Here is a 24,995-nt window from a genome sequence, read left to right as displayed (position 1 = left end):
GGGTCCCACCCCATCTCTGCTACCATGAAATTCAAAGTAGCTTTCTTTGGTACCAAATAGCCATCCAAAACCACATCTTCAGTCACTGCATGTGGCACCACAAAATGCCCAGGTGGGTGTCTCCTTAAACCCTCCAAAACTACTGCTTTCAAATAAGGCATCTTATTCAAATCCTCTTCTTTCACCTCCTTTCCTCTATCACCAACAATCCCTTTAATCTCCACAATAAGCCTCTCTTGGATTTGTGGGTATTTCACCAAATTCGCCATAATCCACTCCAATGCAGTCGATGTAGTATCCGTACCCGCGTCAAGAAACTCCGAACACAAACTAACCATTTCCTCCTCTTCAAGCTTCCTCTTTTCCTCTGGTAACTCCAATTCCAACAACGTATCCACATACGACAAAACAAACTCATCATCATTATCTTTGTCTTCTTTAACTTTGCTCTGTCTTCCTTGCTTCACTTTCCTCCTTGCTTTTATCAGAGGAATTAACACAGCATTTCGGTCTCTCCGAATTTCAAACAACTCTTCCCAACGCTTACGGAATATTATCTTACTAATACTTGGCAAAAAATTGAGTATTCTAAACCTACCAAAACTCAATAGTAAGCGACGCTGAACATCTTCAATTTTTTTAATCTGGGATTCATCTAGTTTATCTCCAAAACACATAAGAACCAACAGACAAAACATGGAGTATTGGAAATGGTCCTTAACAACAATTGGTTCACTGGATTTGGAATTAGAACCAAGGCGATTGAGTAGAATATCCAAAACCCACTTGCGTGCATGAGAGTAGGATTTAACGCGCGAAGAGTGGAGAATCTGCGAGCTGAGATTGCGGCGGAAGAGCCGCCACTTGGGGCCGTAAGAAGCAGAGTTTATATTGTGCTGGTTACTAGATATGAGGGCGTTTGTAGGGAGAGCAGGTGGGCGGTCAGCGAATACGGCACCGTTTTGGACAAGAGCTTTGTGCGCGAGAGAGCGGTTGGCAATGAAGATTGCTGGGCGGAAGCCAATGTAAATGGTGATGATGGGTCCGTACTTGGCATGGAGTTTACGGATTATGTGTTCGAGTTCAGAGAAGGGTTTGCGGAGCATCAGAAAGTTGCTGAGTATTGGGATGTTAAAGGGTCCAGGAGGAAGCTTATTTCTTTTCTGGATGAGAAGGTTAAAGAGGGATTTGAGAATGGCTGAGACGCAGAGAGAGATAAGGATGATGAAGCAGGTTTCCATTTTCTTTTCCTTATGGGTGGGAAAACAAAGTCACAGAAATTTGATTTCCAGTTTGATTGGTCTGTGGGTAAGTTTAAAAGGAATGGATGTGGAAGAGGTCAAAAAAGGAAAATGCTAAAAGGAGTATTAAATTTGTTATAGAAAGTTTACATTTTTTTTTTTTTTTGGAGAATCTGAAAGTTTACAAATTTGATGATAAATGTGATTGGTGTGATAAGTTTCTTAGCTATTTTGGTTTCCTATTTAAAGGTGGTAACGTTAATTAAAAAGTTGAAACAGTTTTTTTTTTTAATTATTATAAAATTTAGAAAGTTTTTATATATTAATTTATAATAGTACAGTAGATAAAGATAAAAATAAGTTAAAATAATACAGTATGACTTATGAATAGTGCTAAAAAGTACAGCATAGTCTATAAATAGTAACAAAAATAAACTGAATAATGAAATAATTTTAATTTTTCATTATTATCTAAACGCATACTTTATCTAATAAAATTTATAGTGTTCTTAACATTATTTTTATTGAAAAACTAGGATACAATACAACATAATTTAAATAAATAACAATATCAAAATATTTCAAAATTGATTTAAATGTACAACAAACAAAAAATAACTCTAGAATCACAAAATATTTTCACAATTGGCAATGTGACAAGTTGTTAATCATAGATGATAAAGTGATAGCAGTGACCCCATATGAGAATTAATAAAAATGTTGTAACTATAACATTACTCTTATTTATAAGTGAAGCTTTAGTGTGTGTGTCTATATATATAATCCTATTTCATTCATTTTCTTAAGTTCCACAAGTTATTTAGGAAAAAGGAATGATAATTTAAAATAAGAAAAAAAAAATTAAGTCTTAATTCAATAGATAAAAAGTAAACAAAAAAAGTTTCTTGTATGTGTTTAAATTCTTTATATAGTAAATTATTATTTTTCATTAAAATGTGTAAAAGTAATAAAATTAGGACTAATTATATAACAAACTTGATTATTTTATATTATTTTAACGTAAATATCTAAAATTTTATACTCCAAAATGATTACTCTATGGATTAAAATTGTTCTTTCTTATGAAGGATTAAAATTGTTTGAGTAATATTTTTATAAGTTTTTTTAAATAAAAAAAATGACTTGTATAATAAACCTAGCAAATAAACACAATTTTTTATCTTTCAATGGGTTTTTTAATATTAAAATATTACTAAAATTTTGTAAAAATGACATTTTATTGTTTAGATTAGTCTTTTCTTTTTTTTTTAGAATACTAAATATTTTTAATATACTCACATGAGGAGAAAGAAGAAGGCCTTAAAAATACTAACAATGGTGTATATTCACCATATTGTTCAAGCTGATTTAGCCAATTTTGAATAGTAATAATAGTAAGCTTCATTCTATAAAAAAAAAAAAAAGAAAAAAAAAAAAAGAAAAGATTTTTCTTAAGTATTATAACTAGTTAGTAACTCATGTAATACATATACAAATTTAATATTATATGAATTTTCTATCTATTATTTGTTTCTAAGTATGAAATTTAATAATTATGACAGTTATTAATAGACTTTTATTATAACCACATTTGTAGATAGATACATTTTAGCATTAGGCACCTATTTTATATTCTAGCATGCATTTGACATTTAATATGTAAATAAATATTGAGCATTTGTATCAAATTCCAGTTTTTTTTCTAAATATGAAATATGATGATCATGATAGTTATTAATCAAAATTTATTATAATTATAATTATATATTGAACTATACATTTTAGCATTAAGCATTTATTACAAGTGTATTTGCATTTTGCATTATATATTCTATAATATTTTTTGAAAATTATGTCCAACCATTTAAAGAAAATACGATACGCTAAAATTGAAATGAACATTTGTGTTCTATTTGAATACTATTTGACTTTTGAAAAATATATAGTTAAGATAAAAAATCAATCATTATTCTAAAGAAAAACAAATTATAGCCAATCTTATTCTACTTTATAATAATTGTAGGGTCTGTTTTTGTTGCCCAAGCCCAAATGATGTGGGTTAAGGGCCCAACGAACCCAGAACAATGAATTTGTAGAGAATGGATCGAAGGTTTAGACGCTCGCCGGTGTGCATGAAGCATGAACTACTTTCCTTTTATTTGAAAAATGCTAAGAACAGTTTACAACTGGGGGATGCTCCTCGGCCATGGGCCGAGGAGGTTTTTTCTTCCCCTTTTTCTTTTCTCTTTTCTTCCCCCCTTTACACTTTGTTCCCCTTTCTTATATATCCCTCTCTTCCTCCTCCTGTTGATCATCTATTGGTCTCCCTCCTGACCGTCTGTCCCATCAGAGGCCATATCCATGCTCCAGTGGTTCACCCTGATCGATGTTACTCTGTCAAGGGGTTACATCCCTATTAATGCGGCCAAAAGGGTTAGGTGAGTGTATTCAATGTCGAGGTGACAGTTCGCCCAGGGCTTGCCCCTTTTTCGTGCTTCTGTTGCCAACGCGTGGCACTGGGTCCTCTCCTCCTCGGATATTCCAGGAGTCCTTTGGTAGGGTGGTCCTCGTGTTCTTCCGAGGCCTCGAACTCCCGAGGACAGGGTCATCCTCGGACCCATCATGCATCCTCGGCGTGGGCCATTTGAGCCTGGCTTGGAGTGGGCCAAGGCTACCCGATTTTCTGGCCCCACAATAGCCCCTCAAAATCTTGCTGCACGCCTTCTCTGGCGGGGAGAAGGATTTTGACATCCTCGGCCTTACCCCCCCCCCCCCCGATCAGTACTGGGGTCTATTTATCTGCCCAAGGCACGTCGCTGACGTTTCGGAGCACGTAACGTGTCCCTCATTAAATTCAGGAGATTTTGTGCTCCCCACGTCTAATGAGGAGTTACCCATCCAACGGTGGAGGTTCGTCTCGCATTTATGGGCGGGAAAACCCGCATGGTTCCTCGATTTGGGGTATAAATACCCGTGCGAACCGCTTCTTCCTGCTTCCTATTTGTAATCAAGGATTCTCGTGCGCCCCTTCTGAGTTCAGCCACATCATTAGCACCTCTAGAACAAAAAGCCTGTCCGAGGAGCTCCTCCTCTTTTCAGTAAGTCGCTCTGTCCCTCCCTGAGCTCTCTCTCTACTTTTTCTTTTACTTCGCTTGTTCTTTCTTAGTTCTTTAAGGTGTCAACAGGGATGGGTAGGTTTAAGAAATACGTCGATACTGAGGAGGCGATAGAGAAATTCATCACCGACTACCGAATTCCCANGCTTATGGGAAAACTAACCGCTCAGCTATACCTGGGTACTTGACAGAACCAAGGTATTGCAAGGTCCTCGGACTCAAACCTATGGGGAAACTAGATACTTACAGAGAAATGGAAGCGTTAGACAGAACCAAGGCACTGCATGGTCCTCGGACTCAGGCCTATGGGGAAACTAACCGCTCAGCTATACCTGGGTACTAGACAGAACCAAGGTACTGCATGGTCCTCGGACTCAAACCTATGGGGAAACTAGATACTTACAGAGAAATGGAAGCGTTAGACAGAACCAAGGCACTGCATGGTCCTCGGACTCAAGCCTACGGGGAAACTAACCGCTCAGCTATACCTGGGTGCTAAACAGAACAAGGGCATTGCATGGTCCTCGGACTCAGGCCTACAGGGAGACTTAACTACAAAATATCCCAAGTTAGGAAAGGATCAAGTCCCACCTAGCCCTTGAGACGCAAGAGAGCTGCCCATGCATACGTTCCCTCTCCTTATCATTGTTACTGGTGCAATTGGCCGACATACAATTCAAGCTAAAATCGTATAGGTCAAAGGAAAAAGGAAAAGCAGGCAGCGTGTACACAAATAAGCAATTCAAATAAATATAAAGGAAAATTAAATTCGCATTACAACAATGAGTTCGTAAAAATTGTATGGCAAGAGCCACAGTACATAGAGAAGAAGCACAATAAAATAAAATGAAAACGTGAAAGTAGGATGAGCCGAGACACCGGAAAGTCTACTTCTTTTGCTCAGGCTGGATAGGGGCAACCTTTGACCCCTCCGGGCCCTGGCCTGAGGGGACGGCCTACAAGGATACGGCGAGAACAGCTGCTTCCTCGGTAATGGGGGTTGGATCATCGGAAGGGATCTCCACTATCTCTTGGGGCACCCCCTTGCTCGAATGCTCCACCAGTTCAGCTGCCCCCACCTCTTCAACAATTTCCCCAACCTTAGCACCATCAGGGGCGGCCTCGCGGATAGCAGGGGGTAATACACGCTCTCTGCCTTCCATAGGTCAGACGTGGCCTCCACCCCAGCCTGTTTGAGGGCTTCAGCCTAAACCTGGGAGCAGTATCGCCTACATACGCCAGGGACTTGAGCTTTATAGAGGGCCTCTACCGCAGCCACACCATCAGCGTAGGCTGGGGTCGCGACCTCCTCCTGGGCACTCTCGGCCATCTCCCTGCCATGGTCAGCCTCGTCCTTAGCCCGCCGAGCCAGGTCTTTGGCCCATTCTGCCTCCCTCTGGGCCCCCTCGGCCTTTGTCACCTTAGTCTGCAGATCAGCGATCGGATTCCTCGCGATTTGCAATTGGTCCTCCGCCTTGCCCAGGCGCCTCGTTTGCTCATTGGCCTGGTTCTGGGCACCCTCAAAATCGGACAGGGCATTGTCCCGCTCCCTGGTCACCGCCTTCAAATCCTCTCGGACCTTGGCTAGGTCAGCCTCGGAATTCTTTAGAGTCCGGGTAGCCTGAAAGCGCCAGTCACGCTCTCGTTTGAGGGCCTCCTTTTACTCGTTTGCCGCCCCCTCCAACATAAAGATAGCTTGGACAGCCTGCCAGAATAACCAATGTGCTATAAGCCCAATAAAAGAAAAAGAATGGGAGAAGAGTCGAGGTTGTAGCCCTTACCATCCCCACATATCGCTTGAGGCTGAGGAAGACCTGCTCGCTTGTCAAAGAGTTAAGCTCAGCCATGTTCGCCAAGAGCAGCAGGCTCCTTTCCAGCGCGTCGGCCACGTGTGCACCTTCGCCCTCATTGAAGTCCCTGAGGGAGGCGGTATCCCTCAAGGGCTCCCCACGAAGTATTGGGGCTGGGAGCCAGGCCTCAGCCTCGAAAGAGGTGGTGTCGACGACCTGCCTCTCTTGGCTCTTGTCGCCTATTTTAAGCTGCTTAGACGGTCGCAGAGCAGTGTCCTCCTCCTGCGAGGACACCGTCTTATCCTCCACAGGCCTTTTACCCTTATCCTTCTTCTTCTTGGGGCCAGCAGGCACGGACTTAGAGGGCGAGCGCGTTTGAAAAGGAGAAGGAAGGAGCTTCTGCAGAGCGGAAGTCGACCTAGTCTTCGGAGGTGGAGTGGGAAGTTTCTGTTGGGACTCCCCCAGCTGGCCCCCAATCAGGTCCAGCAAGCTGGTGGTGGGCTTCCTCTTGTAACCCATTCTCGGCCGAGGAGGGGCTTTTGAAGCAAAGAGGTCTGCTTCGGTCAAATTGGGATCACCCAAGTCCCCGGGAGGGTCCTCAGACTGATCAAGCAGAGCGACAATGTCAAACGCGTCCCCTTCCCCTCTGGAGCTTCCTCGGCGGCCTCGGTGAACGGTTGGGAAGAGGAGGGGACGGCTAGTGTGACAACTTCCTGGTCGGAGGGCTCCTCGGGGAACGAAAATTCGTCCTCGGTCACAGTAATCCTCTGAAGCCGAGGATCGTTGGCTCGGATGACGTGCTTTGGAACTGGGAATGACTTCTGGGTAGGTTTATACCCCAAAATTATGTGGGCAGCCCTAACCTGATTGTCGTCCTCATTTATATACACCGACGCCCTTAGCACCTTCTGCAAATCCTCCCGATTGACCAGATAGAAGTGACGCTCAAAAGCATGCGGGTCTGCAAACGGGAAGCACCACCGCGTTAGTAAAAAAAAAAAAAAAGAGGAAGAAAAAGACGGGAACTTGAAACCCTCCTGTTTCCCACTGCCCCACCTGGTATTCCCTCTATTGTTGGACAGTGAAGGCCATCGTGCCACCCCCTGACACGATGAGGAAATCCTCGTTGAAACCCTTGTTGGACTCGGGGAGGCACTGAATGAGCCGCACCCTGTCGTCTCTCGTCCTCAAGTAATACGACTTGCTCTTAAGAAGCTGAAGGTTGTAACACTAGTTCACGTCGTGGTGGGTCAACCTCAGCCCCATCTTCTTGTTCAGGGTGTCCACACAGCCCAGAATGCCTGAGTCCGAGGACCATGTAGCGCCTTGGTTCTGTCTAACGCTTCCATTTCTCTGTAAGTATCTAGTTTCCCCATAGGTTTGAGTCCGAGGACCATGCAATACCTTGGTTCTATCTAGTACCCAGGTATAGCTGAGCGGTTAGTTTCCCCATAGGCCTGAGTCCGAGGACCATGCAGTGCCTTGGTTCTGTCTAACGCTTCCATTTCTCTGTAAGTATCTAGTTTCCCCATAGGTTTGAGTCCGAGGACCATGCAATACCTTGGTTCTGTCTAGTACCCAAGTATAGCTGAGCGGTTAGTTTCCCCATAGGCCTAAGTTCGAGGACTATGCAGTGCCTTGGTTCTGTCTAACGCTTCCATTTCTCTGTAAGTATCTAGTTTCCCCATAGGTTTGAGTCCGAGGACCATGCAATACCTTGGTTCTGTCTAGTACCCAGGTACAGCTGAGCGGTTAGTTTCCCCATAGGCCTAAGTCCGAGGACCATGCAGCGCCTTGGTTCTGTCTAACGCTTCCATTTCTCTGTAAGTATCTAGTTTCCCCATAGGTTTAAGTCCGAGGACCATGCAATACCTTGGTTCTGTCTAGTACCCAGGTATAGCTGAGCGGTTAGTTTCCCCATAGGCCTAAGTCCGAGGACCATGCAGCGCCTTGGTTCTGTCTAACGCTTCCATTTCTCTGTAAGTATCTAGTTTCCCCATAGGTTTGAGTCTGAAGACCATGCAATACCTTGATTCTGTCTAGTACCCAGGTATAGCTGAGCGGTTAGTTTCCCCATAGGCCTGAGTCCGAGGACCATGCAGTGCCTTGGTTCTGTCTAACACTTCCATTCTTCTGTATGAAGGGGTTAGTCCTCGGAACGCTTTATTGGAGATGATTCCTCCTTAGGTCGGACTGTGATCTTACACGTGGCGTTGACCTCGCCTCCAGCCCGAGTCCCCTATCTTTTTCATTTACGAGGCGTCCCTTGGCCGTTCACGTTCTGCACTTGACGTTTCGGTGTGCGAGGCGCGCCTTCATTAATGTCCTAGTGAATGAACACAAATTCGGCGGTCTACGGTCCTTTTGGAATTTGATAACTTCGTGATTAGCACTGCTGATAATTCTCCTTTCGAATTCTGTGTGGATTAATTCTCACTAACCTTCATCCTCTATAGAAGGCTTTCCATGGGGATGGTTTCTCCATACTCCATGAACTTCCCAACACAAACAGAAACACGTCCCTTCAATTCCCCCAAGCCCCTTTAATAACCCCGCCGGAATTGTGACCGGAGTTGGCAGATATGGGGCGGCTTTGGACGGGTGTGAGGACATCCGTGCCAAGGGCCGTTGTGACCGCAGCCCCCACTGGGCTTCCAGCACGGCAGAGTCTAGGCGTAACACTGATAGCGCCGTACGCGGTGGCCAGAAGGGATGTCGCTGAAGTACCTAATGTCTCTCCCTAGAGCGCACCTCCGACGGAGGAGACGCGCGAACTCATGTCATGGCTGGTGCCCGAGTGTTGCCGTCTCCAACGGCCGACGCTCGTGAGGGTTGGAGAGAATCAAGGGAACATCACAGGGGAGGGTGTCCCGGTGCCCCTGCATCTGCTCCTCGCTTTGTTCAAGCTCCGCCGCACCGAGAAAGGAGTTGTTGGTGGCCTTGAAACAAGCCAGCCCCCTTCCCTGCTTCTATTGTCAAGCTCTCCCATTCTCTTAATGCCAATAAAAGTACGGGTTGACACTTCCCTCTAGCTAGTTTTAGGACGGGTCCACCTGGGCCTCTGTTTGTATGATTAGTTTGTAGGAGTAGTTTTGAAACACGCCTGCCTGAGCCTCTGTTTGTACATTGTAACTTTTTGTTTAATAAAGTAATGTGCATTTTTTTTTTTTTTTGTTTCTGTTGGATCTTCTGTTTTGAACTTTTGTCTTTCTACAACGTTTGTTTGGTAGCTCCTTTTTTTTTTTGCATCATCACCAATCTTCTGTAGAATGATTACTTAGAATGATCGCCTGTTGCGCCGGCCAGCGCACTAATCCTTCCCACAGATGGCGCCAATTGTAGGGTCTGTTTTTGTTGCCCAAACCCAAAGGATATGGGTTAAGGGCCCAACGAACCCAGAACAATGAATTTGTAGAGAGTGGATCGAAGGTTTAGGTGCTCGCCGGCGTGCATGAGGCATGAACTACTTTCCTTTTATTTGAAAAATACTAACAATAGTTTACAACTGGGGGATGCTCCTCGGCCCATGGCCGAGGAGGTTTTTTCTTCCCCTTTTCCTTTTTTTTCTCTTCTAAACCCCCCCTCTTACACTTTGTTCCCCTTTCTTATATATCCCTCTCTTTCTCCTCCTGTTGATCATCTATTGGCCTCCCTTCTGACCGTCGGTCCCATCAGAGGTCATATCCGTGCTCAGGTAGCTCGCCCTGATCGATGTTACCCTGTCAAGGGGTTACATCCCCATTAATGCGGCCAGAAAGGTTAGGTGAGCGTATTCAATGCCGAGGTGACAGTTCGCCCAAGGCTTGCCCCTTCTCCGTACTTCTGTTGTCAACGCGTGACACTGGGCCCTCTCCTCCTCGGATATTCCAGGAGTCCTTTGGTAGGGTGGTCCTCGTGTTCTTTCGAGGTCTCGGACGCCCAAGGACAGGGTCATCCTCGGACTCATCATGCTTCCTTGGCGTGAGCCATCTGGGCCTGGCTTGGAGTGGGCCAAGGCTACCCGATTTTCTGGCCCCACAAGGGTAAAATTGTAAATAAGGCATTTGAATTTAAACATATGGAAGATAAGTGTCACAAAATAACACACAAAGTAGCTCAATGTTTTAATGGTATACACATGAGTGATATTTAAAATTTACCTTTCTTTTTGTAAAAAATTAAATATAATAATTGAGTACTTATTCTTCGAATATGAGTATCTTTTGCCTTTGCATTAATATGTCTATTCGCGCGCGCACACATATATATATATATATAATTCAATAGTGACTCTAGCTAATTCTCTCATTGAGAAAATCAGGCAATGCTTAAATATATTCCAAGTCTTATTTATTTATTTATGTGTTTAAAGGTTACATTAATTTCATCCTGATTGAAGTTTTCTATCTCAATTTAATCCAACACCCATAAAAAAATTAAAAAAATAATAATAACAACAACAACAACTCTCAATTTCTAAGGTCACCTATTAAGTACTTGTTTCTCTTTGATCGCACAACTGAAAAAGAGGTCTCTAGCTTTTACCCCAAGCCTCATATGAATTATGATAAGAAAAAGTGAGAGCTTCTTGGGAGATAACTTGTTTGAAAGTGATTGAAATGCATAAACTTATTGCACAACTTTAGGAGCTATGAGACAGCTAAACTAAACACTAAGTTAAATAGTACAATAAACCAGGTTGCATATGATATGTTAGGTCCTTTTCATATTCAGGTTGTTGTCATCTCATAGTATACTTCAATGTTGTTTGAAACGAAGTATGAAATTAAATAAAACCAAACATGAGAATCATGACTTTGTATTTTCTTTTTGAGTTCCTTTTAATTCAAGGGTATATTTAGAAGATATTCCGAGCATCATTCGCCTTTCTTTTCTGCTTTCCCATTCTCTATTCTAGTACGGGTAATGATAATTTTACATCCGCTTTCATGTTTTGAATATGGACATTTTTTTTTGGCCATGTAAAATATGTATATCAACATATCAATTGCTATAATGTGTTAAACAAAATACTTATTCTTTCTAATATAGGATTATGGCCTAAACAAGAAGTGTGACAGTATAAAATTCTATTCACCAAGTATTTATTTGCTATTGGTGTTTGTTCTATGAATATTTTTTTTGGTTTAATTTTGTCAGAGTGCCTTCAAAATTTGGGAGATTCAAACCGACTAAATAGGTGAGACTTTGGGCAAGGCCATGTGCATTCATAGTGTCTTATTAACTATAAGTGTAGTATTAATTGTGTTGCAAATGTAGCTTCTATACACTTAAAAGCAATGTAGAAAAAAATGAATCCAACCAAAATGTGCAAATTTGACTATATGACAAATTTTTCGTGGCTAGGACAAATATATGACCCTACATATTTAGTTGTACTAGGAAAAGCAGGCTCACATTGACTTCCATAGCTAAGGCCCAGGCTCTCATCATTGTGTTAATCTCTCCCATAGCTCCTATCTGCAACCTCATGTAGCTTGACCCATTAATTTAAGGGTGGAGCTTGTGTCCGGTGGCTAGTGCCACTGGCCACTGGACACAAGTCATACCCTTAATCCAAAAACACGAGCTAACCAGATAATAGACATGATTGTAATTGTTTTATATTGAGGTTTATTAGTTATTATGGCACAATACATACAATTTGACATGGTTATGGTTCACATTTAATAGGCATGTCACAATATGTCAATGACTTTTAGTTCTATCCGCATCTCTTAAGTCTTTGAGTAGTTTTGGTGCCACAATTCACTCATATGTTGGTAGAGAGGTGTCCCCATATAGACCCACCATCACCCCTCTATCAACCACAACTTGCCCATGTAGCGAGTTGTGGCACCAGACTTTTTCTAAATCTTTTTAATGGAGAAGTTTAACGTTCTATCCTCCTCTTCAACTTAATCTAACAAAATAAGGCGTGTTACAGTAGATATTCTAGAAAGAATCATGTTTGGTATTGTTGTTTAAATAACAATTTTTGTTGTTTAAACACCACAACACGTATTTGTACAACATCCCGTTTGTTATTATTGTTTAAACAATAGTTTTCAGTGTTTAAACAATATTACACGTATTTTTACATACTTTTTCACCCATATATATTTTCAAAAAATACAAACAACGTTAATAAAACAACATTACCAAACAAAGTCTCACAACATCTTGACAATTTTGTGTTACTTTTTTATTTATTTTTTATACTACACCCTCAGAAGAAAAATGAGTAAAGCTAAGTTCATAATATTTTTCTCAATATCCTATTTGCCTATGACGTCATATATGAGTCATTAAAAAAAAATTAAATTATGAGATTGTGATGAACATCGTGTGAGGTGGTAAACATATTAGGTCGTTTGTAAAATTGTCGTAAATTTTTGTTCTGGCCTAGCTATCATCTAACTTTTGACTGAAGAAGGTAGAGCTATCATCTAACTTTACTCGTGAAACATTCTAAAATATTGTGAGTCTCACCATATCTCACTCGAAGGTGTGAAAGTACAAGAACTGAGTGTAAAAGTAACGTACGATGTTCGATCAAAATAAAATTAGAAGGCATGAATTTTAAGTATTTATACTTTGCAAACAGTTGTAGAAGATATATACATTTGGTACTCTTTTCATTAGTTTTCTTTTTTCTTTTCACTTTCTCTGTGTTTTTAGGAGGTCTTACCAACAATTTAAACTGCTATGACAAAGGCCTTGTAACTGAATTTGCACCTCTTCATGCACAAAATGCTTGAGGGTTTAGGAGAGAAAGGATTCGAGTTGCGAGATTAGCAGTATATTGTAATTATTTCTTTAAAAAAAAAAATTGCTATATATATTACACCCATGCCATCCTTTTTTTCATTATTATTGTTGGCCCAATCATTCAGATCAATAATGCTAAATTTATAAAAAATTTCGAAATAGTTGAGTTAGTATTTTTTTTAATATAATTTTATTAGTTTGCATCTGAATTTACCATTGACATCATTTTATTAACTATAAATATTCACAATTTTCCATATTAACAGTGGTAAAATATTGTGACTCTAGAGAATAAGCCTAATTTAAATCCTTTTTTTAAGGTAAAAATATATTTTTATTCAATTAATTCGTTACACCAAATAAACTAATGATTTAAAAAAAAAAAAATAGAACTATAATTCTATAAACTAATTAACTTAAGCTCTTACAAAATACAAACTAACACTTAACCCTTTTTAAAATTTAAGTGGTGTCCTACAAGCAAGTGATTAATAAAAGGGAAATGTATATTATATATGCAAAGGTATAGTAATCATATCAAAGGATTCATGCATTTTCTCTTTTAGCTGCCTCTACCCCCTTGTGGTTCTTAAGAGCCATCATTTCAGACATCCAGCTTTTTCTCCCTAGCTTTGTTAATGTTGTTTTTAATTTTTGCCCCAGGTCCTCTAATGGCCTGGCTTACTAGCTCCCTTGCACGTTGGGCATCTTTTTGTCCAACTTGGGGACCCCAACCCATCTCCTCCATTTCCTCTTGGGTCTTTTGTAAGGAGGTTGATGGGCAGGTTCCCCCTCTATTGCTTTTTGCCTCTTTTGGCCCCCCTTAATGTTATGCTCTCTATCTTATTCAGCGGGGGAAAAAAAAAAAAAAAAAACCATATATAAACCATAATTAAATTATAAAAGTGCTCATTGGAGTCGTTGGCAGCAGCTAGCTAGCTTATTTAATGTAGATAATTGGAGGGGCAAGAGGTTCCTAACTTCAACAACAAAATCCACAACCAGCATTAAATTTATATGTTTTTCTTCTTCTTTTTTAATAGTTTTCTACCAATTTATTCCTTTCAAGCTAACAGTTTCTTGAGGAGAAAAGTTGGTTGCTACTATTATCTACCAGTGTGGAAACTTTTGCAAGAAGTGATGAATCGTAAAAGTCTTTCAGAAATACAGTAAATTATTAACAGAAACATCGCCAAGTTACTTAAAGAAGGAAATTCTTATCTTCAACAGTCAACATAATTGTCTAAATTAAGTAGGTTGGAGCATGAATCATGCAGAAATAAATCGCCAAATTTGTTAGTTTTTGCATTGATTAAAAAATCTAGCAAATTGTGTAAAGCTCAACTACGACCCTCCAAACTCACACCTAGCTATAACCAAAGCTCAAGCTGTATGGCTTGGCTTTGATTTGGACTTTCAGATAGTATGGCATAGTCCTACGGGATATAGGGTCAGAGAGTATATATACTATTATTATTCCTACATTTCAAATTACGCAAAGCATACAGATACACATAACTATAAACACGTGCTACAGATAGATATAAGGTTAAAAAAAAAAATTTAAAAATAATAATAAAAAAAATGAGAAAGGAAAAACTGTGAGGCAGAAAAATTAGGTAGAAAAATTCAAAACCAAGTACAAGTGTAATACTTGCTTGGACAGAAGCTAAAAAGTACCCCACAACGATTAATTTGAAAATAAATGTAATTAACAAAATAAATAAAGAGTAATGCTACATAAACAAACTATTTTACAACATTTTTACAAAATTGTTAATGTGACAAACTTTTACTAGTTTTAACATGGGCTCATCACTAATATCATATTTTTATTTATAATAACTATTTGAAAAATGTAAAAGTCACATCAACAGTTTGTGTCTGTAATATTACTCATAAATAAATCTCTAAACTACCTTTTTTTTTTTTCTTCAAGATCTTGTTAATTAATGAGTTTCCTTAAGGGTATTTACTATAGAAAAATTTTAATACTACTTATGAGAAATATAAAAAGTTGACAAAAAAGTTAATTGCTTTTTTCTTTTTTCATAAAACATTTCTAAAAATATTTCCTAAATCAATGCCTTCAAGACATCTATTAACTTTTCCATTTTTTCATACTTTATCATGCATTATTTTATAACTATTGGACTATTCACAGGTGAGAAATGTGGCTGATCAAGTAGCGAAGGAAAAATGAATGATTAATATAACATAGTTGAACTTATATTCATTAGGCTTAAAACTTTTCGGCTAACTATAATATCTCTCTATATGCTATATTAAATACTTAATTGGAGCTAGGCTTCTTAAGTATTATCTCCCTACTTTTGAAACAAAAATTTATAGTATTAATTATAACATAAAAATATACAGAAACTCCCGGTACACAAAGTTGATGAAATATTTATAATAGAATGCCATGCACTAATGTACCTCATTTTGTAGACCAATAGGCCAATGCCACCGATGATGTGCATGTCTCCATTGACAGGGACAAAACCATGTATAAGCAGAGGGGGCTATGGCCTCTCCCAGAATTTTTTAAAATATTAAATAATAGGTATATATTTAAGATTTTAGAAAATAAGTTCATGAAAAATTATATTTGCCCCTCTCAAGAAAATTATATTTGCCTTTCTCGATTTCAAATCCTACTTCCGTCCTGTCCATTGATATTACAAAATTGAAAGTGCATGTATCATCAAAATTTCAGAAACTCTAAAGGACACAAAAGTTGATGAAATATTTAAAATTGAAATACATGCAGTAATGTACCACGTTTTGTAGACCAATAGGCCAATGCCACCACCGATGATGTGCATGTTTCCACTCATGTTACAGAAATGAAAGGTCATGATCGAGAATCACCAACACAAATAAAAATTTTGTAGTTTATAAAAAAATAAATAAAAAGTTTCTAGTTTATCAAAAATAAAATAAAATAAAATTTCGAACTGTTCCTATCCTACATTAATGATTGTAGGACTGATGAGCTACGTGTAGAATGTGATTCGACATTGTTCTAATACGCTTCTCTTCTTACATGAAAAGTCGCTTTCTTTTTCTCTTCCTTATATAAATTTGTTACTGCCCATTATGTTTTCTTTTCCTTCTTTTTTACTGCCCATTATATAAATTTTTATTTTTCTTTTCTTTTCCTTCTTTATCACAATCTATAACGGTTTGAATATTAGCTATTATATGTTACACACAACTTATTCCATTTTTTTTTCAAACTGAAATTATTACATAATTTTCAACTTAAAATCGTATTTTCAACTCACAATTTCAATTAGGGATTTTACTTAAAAAGGCATTGCTGGCAGTGAGCAAGTATCATCCTTTATAATTTATTGCCTTCATCTTTTTTTGGATGTTGAAATTTAATGTGAGAGAGAGAGAGAGAGAGAGAGAGAGAGAGAGAGTTTTTTTTAAAAGGTTTAATTAGTTAACATATTGAACTAATTTGATTTTACATTACATGCAGTTTTTTATTTTTTTATTTTTTAAAAGGTTTAATTAGTTAACATATTGAACTAATTTGATTTTACATTACATGCAGTTTTTTATTTTTTAAAATAATAGAGGAAATTGTATTTTTTTTCCACCCTAAACTATATTTTATTCTATACTTACCCCCTTGAATTACAAGAATGCACAATCAACTCCCTAAACTAAAAGTCGGGTAGCATTTTACCCCTTCCCATCACTTTCTTAATTAAGTCTATGGAATATGGTATTAAATGACTAATTCACCCCCTACCATCTGTTTTGAAGGGAGGAGTAAATTGGTCTTTTAATATTAAATTTCATTAGACTTAACCCTAAAATAGACGACAAAGGGTTAAGTGTTAGAAATTTATAATTTTGAGGTCAAACTTGTATTTCAATCATTTATGGAGCAAAGTGTAAAATGAAGTATAGTTTAGAATGAAAAAAATATATATAATTTTCTCTTAATAATATGCTGTTGGTTAGACTAATTAGAGGTTGTAGTGTATATAAATAAATAAATAAATATAACTGATTTATTTTTATAATTTAGTTTTTGTTATATGTATCTTACTTATAATATTTGTTATTTATATATCTTATTACCATCTCAATAACACTTGTTATCTCTTTCTTGGCACTCTCTTAGCTACTGTGGGGGGGGGGGGGGGGGGGGGGGAGAATTCGAAATGAAGGAAGCATGGTGCAATCCTCGGAGAGACAAAGGTAACTTGGTTCTGAACAAGGAAGAGAAGAAAAAGGAAAGATAAGGCAACCATCCCCTACACATTAAATGCATTGCAACTACTTAACTGGCCGTATTAATGGAGAAATAACCATGAACAGTGTCTCTCACAACTCATATTTTGTTGTAGAAACCTTCTAGCAAGGTCTTGATGAGACAAATATCAAGAAAATCTTATCTCAACCCACCAAGTGTAAGATCCAGATGCATCCTTTCTAATTTATATAAAGCTAAGGAGCACTTGGATCAAGGAGAGGAGATTGTGGTGAGAAAAACAAAAGAAAGAGAGAAACCATTTAGTTGTACTTTCATCCTCGGATTGAACCCGAATGAACACTTAGCTAATTTCTACACTATTACTAATTGAATATTTCCACTTCGCATAGAAAATTTAACTCAGATCTTTGTTTCATGTTACAAAACGGGTATTTCAAAGTTAACCTTGCATCCCATCTCTATAAATCAATTGTGTGAGTGAATTGTAGCATAATTAAAACAAGTCTTAATTAACTGATCTACTTTTTGCCCACCACAGCTACCTTCCATTTTCTCTTTTATTTTTACCTCATTAATGTTGAAGCTATCTTTATATTACGATTCTAAAACCAGTGACGGCTCCAGAAAATTTTTTTAGGGTGGTCACTAAGAAATTTAAATTACACAAAATTGAATAAAAAACTTGAATATATTGACATTACAAAATATGCATGCAAATACATAAAATTTTATAATTTCATTTTACGAATTTTCATATTTTGAATTCGTTACATGATAGTTTTATTACTAATGCTATAAGTTATATCTCATTAATAAACATAACTAAGTAATCATTCATCCAATATTGTGTTTATAGAATTACTCAATTAAGATGAAAATTCAACTCAACCTTAATTTTTGTTGTTGCATTATTTTTTTTATTTTTTATTTTTTTGTATGCATATCATTACAAAATCTTTCTTAATACTTTAATTTTTTTTTTTTTTTTGGTGTAACTAGTATTACTCTATTAACAATTCAATGTGTAAAAGTTGTAAATACATTGCCTCACCTCAATGATTGTATTATAAAATAAATAATTTGATATGAGGTATTTTGAAAAATAATTGTGTAAAATAAAAATGATACACTCTTATGCTAAAATAGACAAAATCAATTTGCACGATGATGCGAATATCACAATAATTCAATAAGTAATATAAATTTTAATTTTAAGCTTTAAGTCCTTCTCCATAAGGCCGAAGGTCCCGTAGAAAGATTGAACTCAGTAACTTGATTCATCACTTTATTCTCTAAGGGTCTAGTTAATGTGTGTCCTTAAGACACACATTAAGCTATCTACTTTTGAAAATATTTTCTCGAGAATTGAAAAAATATTTTTTCAATTCTCAAATTTTTTTTTCAAAAATGAAAATTATTGTGTACCCAGGCAGAATAGCAAAAGTCCATTCTCTACTAGTAGTCTACCATCTATTGAAATTTCAAACTCTAATAACTTCATTCACGTGGCGTAAAGCCAAAGGCCTGACAATAGCAAGAGAGAAAAAAAAAATACAAAGCACTAGAACTGAGCAAGAAGACGACGATGAAGGACTAAAGAAGAAGCCGACCAAATTTTGTCTAAAAGTTTTTTTTCAAAGGTGGTCAATTTTTTTTTTTTTTTTTGGGTGGTTACTTTTTTTCTTTAAGGTATACAAATCATAAAATTTTAAATATATTATATATAAATTTTTTAAAAAAAATTTCAGGTCAGGGTGGTCCTGTGACCACTCTGCCTTCAACAGACGCCGCCACTGCCTAAAATTGTGGACACTCTTCAAAACACACACGATGGCCATGTTAGCTAATGCAATAGCCGATTTATTAGGACAGTACCGAAATTAACACCCCAACCACTACTGTAGTTTCTGAGAGGGAGGGGAGCTCAAAAGTTGTCATGACTAGCAGTTTAGCATTTGAACCTTATAAGGGTTAAAACAGTTCAAAGCTAAAAAGGTTGTCATGATCACATCACTAGCAGCCTTGCATTTAAACCCTCAAGGGTTAAAAGTTAAAACAATTCAAAGCTTTTATTTTCCCCCATTGTTCAATCAATAGAGCAAACAGTTCTTTCTACCATTTATTACCATTAATCTTGATTGACAAAAAGCTCTACATGTATAATGGCACTGAATTGGTGGGCCCTTGATGCAAGGAAATGGCATTGATGAAGAAAAATAAGGAATTTTACATATTATATAGCCAATGAAAACAGCTATAAAGCTCACCTATCCACCAAAAAAAAAAAAAAAAAAAAAAGAAAAAAAAGAAAATGTAGATAAAATTATAAACTTCTACCCAAACACACAAGCAAAATGTAGCTCAAACTATAAAGTTCTTGAGGCAAATACAAAGCCCTTGATGAGCTTAGCCAAGCTTTAATGAGTTGAGTGGCCGGCGCCTATTAACTAAAATGTAGGCTAATTGAATGAATTGTTGGTGTTGGTATTGACCTCCAACTACTCGGACCCCTCATTCAAAACTGCCCTAATTTCTACGACAAAAAAGTCTCTAGCAATTGTCTTAAGTAACCTCTCAGCCCTAAAAATTTGAATACTACAATCTCTCTCCCTCTCTCCACTCCTTTTAAAACCCCCTCTCATAACATAGACTTTGTTCATTCACNGGGGGGGGGGGATGAGGATCAAAGGTAGTTAATGGAAGCATCAAGAGTAATTCCGAGGAGGGGAACTATACGGAGAGAACTTGTTTAACTACTAAGGAGTTTGGGATGATGCTACTGATGAAGATACGGAGGATTCATACTTAACCTTGGGAAGGTCGAGAATTCGAAATGAAGGAAGCATGGTGCAATCCTCGGAGAGACAAAGGTAACTTGGTTCTGAACAAGGAAGAGAAGAAAAAGGAAAGATAAGGCAACCATCCCCTACACATTAAATGCATTGCAACTACTTAACTGGCCGTATTAATGGAGAAATAACCATGAACAGTGTCTCTCACAACTCATATTTTGTTGTAGAAACCTTCTAGCAAGGTCTTGATGAGACAAATATCAAGAAAATCTTATCTCAACCCACCAAGTGTAAGATCCAGATGCATCCTTTCTAATTTATATAAAGCTAAGGAGCACTTGGATCAAGGAGAGGAGATTGTGGTGAGAAAAACAAAAGAAAGAGAGAAACCATTTAGTTGTACTTTCATCCTCGGATTGAACCCGAATGAACACTTAGCTAATTTCTACACTATTACTAATTGAATATTTCCACTTCGCATAGAAAATTTAACTCAGATCTTTGTTTCATGTTACAAAACGGGTATTTCAAAGTTAACCTTGCATCCCATCTCTATAAATCAATTGTGTGAGTGAATTGTAGCATAATTAAAACAAGTCTTAATTAACTGATCTACTTTTTGCCCACCACAGCTACCTTCCATTTTCTCTTTTATTTTTACCTCATTAATGTTGAAGCTATCTTTATATTACGATTCTAAAACCAGTGACGGCTCCAGAAAATTTTTTTAGGGTGGTCACTAAGAAATTTAAATTACACAAAATTGAATAAAAAACTTGAATATATTGACATTACAAAATATGCATGCAAATACATAAAATTTTATAATTTCATTTTACGAATTTTCATATTTTGAATTCGTTACATGATAGTTTTATTACTAATGCTATAAGTTATATCTCATTAATAAACATAACTAAGTAATCATTCATCCAATATTGTGTTTATAGAATTACTCAATTAAGATGAAAATTCAACTCAACCTTAATTTTTGTTGTTGCATTATTTTTTTTATTTTTTATTTTTTTGTATGCATATCATTACAAAATCTTTCTTAATACTTTAATTTTTTTTTTTTTTTTGGTGTAACTAGTATTACTCTATTAACAATTCAATGTGTAAAAGTTGTAAATACATTGCCTCACCTCAATGATTGTATTATAAAATAAATAATTTGATATGAGGTATTTTGAAAAATAATTGTGTAAAATAAAAATGATACACTCTTATGCTAAAATAGACAAAATCAATTTGCACGATGATGCGAATATCACAATAATTCAATAAGTAATATAAATTTTAATTTTAAGCTTTAAGTCCTTCTCCATAAGGCCGAAGGTCCCGTAGAAAGATTGAACTGACTTTGTTCATTCACTCACCCCCACCAACAAAAAAAAAAAAAACTATAAACTTTCTCTCATATTTTTTTTTCTTTTACTATCTTATGGTCATGGGGGCTCACCGTCGATTTGAATCAATATCAAAATGTAGCTCCGAAGGGAGATCAAATCAAACTGTGGCTTCAGACTTAGATGGCACACTTTTGGTGTCACGTAGTGCTTTCCCATATTTCATGCTTATTGCTCTTGAAGCTGGTAGCCTTCTAAGGGCACTAGTGCTTTTATTATCAGTTCCATTCGTATATTTCACGTACTTATTTGTTTCTGAAGCTATTGCAATCCAAACCTTTGTGTTCATTACTTTTGCGGGGTTGAAAATCAAGGACATTGAGCTTGTTTCAAAGTCTGTCCTCCCTAAGTTTTATGCTGAGGATGTGCACCCAGAGACTTGGAGAGTGTTCAATTCCTTTGGGAAACGATACATTATTACTGCCAATCCTAGAATCATGGTGGAACCATTTGTTAAGACCTTTTTAGGGGCTGACAAGGTGATTGGTACAGAGTTGGAGGTAACAAAATCTGGGAGGGCAACTGGGTTTGCTAAGAGACCAGGAATTCTTGTTGGTGAACACAAAAAAGCAGCCATTGTTAAGGAATTTGGCACCAAGTGTCCCGATTTGGGTCTTGGAGATCGAGAAACTGACCATGATTTCATGTCTCTTTGCAAGGTTTGTTCTCATCATAATCAACCACTCATGATTTCCTCTTTTTCTTAGCTAAGATTATAACACACTCATTATTATCTAAATTTATTACAGGTTTGGTGAGAGCGTTCATGGCAATAATGTCTTGTTCATGAAATTTAAAAAAAAAAAAAAAAATCTTATCTTGAAATGTTTTTGTAAATAAACTTCAAATGGTTTTATTTGAATTCTCTAACGGCTTCTATTCTTGTATGCTTTTCGATTCCTTTCTTTTTTTGCCCTAAATAGAATGAGAGCAACCATAGTAATTAACAAAAAATTTCACGAAATGTTCTTATAAGTTGTAATTGTTTACACATCACTTTCATAAGAATTAAACACAAACTTCAATTTTATTATAAATCAATTAAAAAAAATGTCACATCATGAAAAAAAATTGTGAAATTTTTTTGTATCATTTGAATTATTAGTTAGTATAAAAGAATATTTCCCTGTTATTTGATGTAACTCTTTCTATAATAATGATTCTTGCCCCTAATTTGTGATTAATGAACTACAAAGAACATTTATTTCAAACTATAAACACAACTGACACCCACAATAAGTTCTTCATGTACAACCCACTCTTTTTATTCAATCCAAGCTAAATTTTATGCACCTCCTCATAAAAGAAACATGAAGCAATAATTTACGAGTTGCTATGTGGATCTCATCATTAATTTCCTTGGCACAATCCTTGTGACTTCTACCAATCTCTCTCTCTCTCTCTCTCTCTCTCTCTCTCTTTTCTTCACAAACTGTCAATTAGGTGTAACCAATAACATCAAATCAGAATTTCTGCTTTTTATATAAATACACAAATGCGTGACTTATAAAATAAAGTGTGCTCCTGTTGTGGATGCTACCCAATTTTGATCTGGTTTTCCATACATGGGAAAACCTTTTTGCAACATCTGTATCCCATAATTGTTGAGTTCCAGTGAACCGTTAGAGAAAGAAAATGCCCACCATATCCAAGGGTTTATTTAGTAATTTAATCAATCAACTGATAAAGTTTTTTTTTTTTTTTTGGTTTATGTAGATAAAATTAATTAGTACTTTAATTGAATAGATAGAACTTAGGAAGATTACCGTGATAATTATCTAAACAAAAAGTCTAAAGATGAAAAATTTATCATAAATTATTTTCATAACTATAGATGTAGTCTGTTACAATTAATGCATATTAAAAGTTGTTTAAGTGACGGGTCCATAAAATTGATGTTAGTTCAATTACAACTTTACCATTTGTAAATAATAAAAATAAAAAGTTGTGAAAAGAGGTGTCCTCATAGAATCGTTCTTATCTGAATCCATTAAATCAAGTATGCAAATTTCAACAATACTATGGATACACAATCATTCACGCACCAAATTTCACAATTTGTTGATTTGTGTAATTGTAAGTGAATTGACGAAAAGTGGTTAGTCACACAAATCACTAATAGGTAGAAATTGTCAACTACTTACAATTACACAAATCAACAAATTGTAAAATTAGATATGCAATTGATTACGTCTCTATAATTATTCATTAAATATGTGAATAGCCCATAATTTTGACTTCTATCTTTTATCAAGTGCAGGAAGGTTACATGGTGCCAAAAACCAAATGTGAGCCACTACCAAGAAACAAGCTATTGAGCCCAATTATTTTTCATGATGGCAGGCTAGTTCAGAGACCCACCCCTCCTTTATATAACAACAAAAGGAGAAAAGTCCATCTCAGGAGCTTGTTCTAGGGCCTTGGAGAAATGAGTAAGATTTACCAACCCATAAATAATATAATACAAAGATAGCGAGGATGTTGACCCAACTCATGAGAGGCAGAGTTTGCCAATCTACCAACTTCAGAAAAATTTACAACTAACAAACTCTTTGAGCCCTATCACATCTCTAGCAATTGTGGCTAAACCGTACGATCGATGCTTCAACCCCACCCTTTAAGAGAGGATCAAGTTAGAACCAAGCAATTAAGCAAGCATCACCTTCATAGGAATTATAATAAATAAAAAATTATTATGTGGGTTTGGGTTTTAACTTTTATCAACTATGGGCTTGACTTGGGCTGACCCAAGTAGAGCACAAAATTGCAGACATTTATGATTTGCAAATCACAGAAACCCAAGCCCAAGATCTTACTTGGGGTCAGGAGACTCAGGACTTGTTTATGGGGAAGAAAAATGATGTAATTCTTCTACTCTTGGTTGATGGGGCTGTAGATGGCTTTAAAAAAAGAGTAGGTCAAATTAATATGATATAGAATTTAAAAAAAAAAAAAAAAAGATTATACATGAACCTACCGCAAGGTCCATAACTTAAAACAAAAAAGATTATTCCCAGACTTTCACTAATTGAAAATATAAGATTTGGGTAAGGTTTTATTTAGTCCTTAGAGTTTTAAAAAGCTTAGTAAAAAATTTGTAGATATCCCAAATTAGTTCTACTTGGTTTTGTTATTATGAACTTTGGCTTTTGAGTAGAATTTATAGTGTGTTTTTGTGTTAGAATCACTTTCTCTCTTTTTGTGTATGTGTTCGTGTTTGTTTCTTTTTTAAAAAAAAAAAAAAAAAGTTCTGTCATTATGATAGAGTACCATGTGGCATTGTAGATTTTTTTTTCTTGTAACCTAGAGTTATAATGACAATTGAACAAGAATTGGATGGATTAGGCTAATATGTTTTCAACTGAAATAGAATTTGACCAAAAATATGTTTTTACCCCACAAAAAAATAAAATACATTTACTATTATTGAGAGAGAGAGAGAGAGAGATGACGGCTGAATAGCTGATAATGTGGGCATTTGGTGGACCTTGGTAGATTTGTGTAAAGTAATTTTTAGACTCGAATAATCAACTGGTCTTCCTGACCAAACCTCTTCTGGAATCTTGAAATCTATGGCTGATGATAGAGATCTATTAATAATGAAGCTTGTTGTGTTAACTGTCTCTGCCCAAAACACCTTAGGCAACCCTACATTCA

The 24,995-nt window shown here is 36.6% G+C and overlaps 2 protein-coding genes across 2 annotated transcripts; one reads left to right on the top strand and one right to left on the bottom strand.

The window, feature by feature from the left end:
- Nucleotides 1–2: 2 nt before the first annotated feature.
- LOC136065089 (cytochrome P450 89A2-like) lies at nt 3–1,241 on the bottom strand (the record flags this gene model as incomplete). Its single annotated transcript, XM_065767772.1, has 1 exon — nt 3–1,241. A coding segment is annotated over exon 1 (1,239 nt), but the record flags the coding sequence as incomplete, so codon positions are not given.
- Nucleotides 1,242–21,294: 20,053 nt separating this feature from the next.
- LOC111983156 (glycerol-3-phosphate 2-O-acyltransferase 6) lies at nt 21,295–23,754 on the top strand. The gene is made up of 2 exons (XM_024014821.2): nt 21,295–21,997; nt 23,599–23,754. The coding sequence occupies exons 1-2, from the start codon at nt 21,374–21,376 to the stop codon at nt 23,752–23,754; spliced, it is 780 nt and encodes a 259-aa protein (XP_023870589.2). The 5' UTR covers nt 21,295–21,373.
- Nucleotides 23,755–24,995: the final 1,241 nt, after the last annotated feature.

This window comes from Quercus suber, unplaced genomic scaffold (genome assembly GCF_002906115.3).
Source record: "Quercus suber isolate HL8 unplaced genomic scaffold, Cork oak 2.0 scaffold_846, whole genome shotgun sequence".
Taxonomy (NCBI): Eukaryota; Viridiplantae; Streptophyta; class Magnoliopsida; order Fagales; family Fagaceae; genus Quercus; species Quercus suber.
The sequence above is the reverse complement of the archived record's forward strand: the minus strand, read 5'-3'. Positions and strand labels throughout refer to the sequence as shown.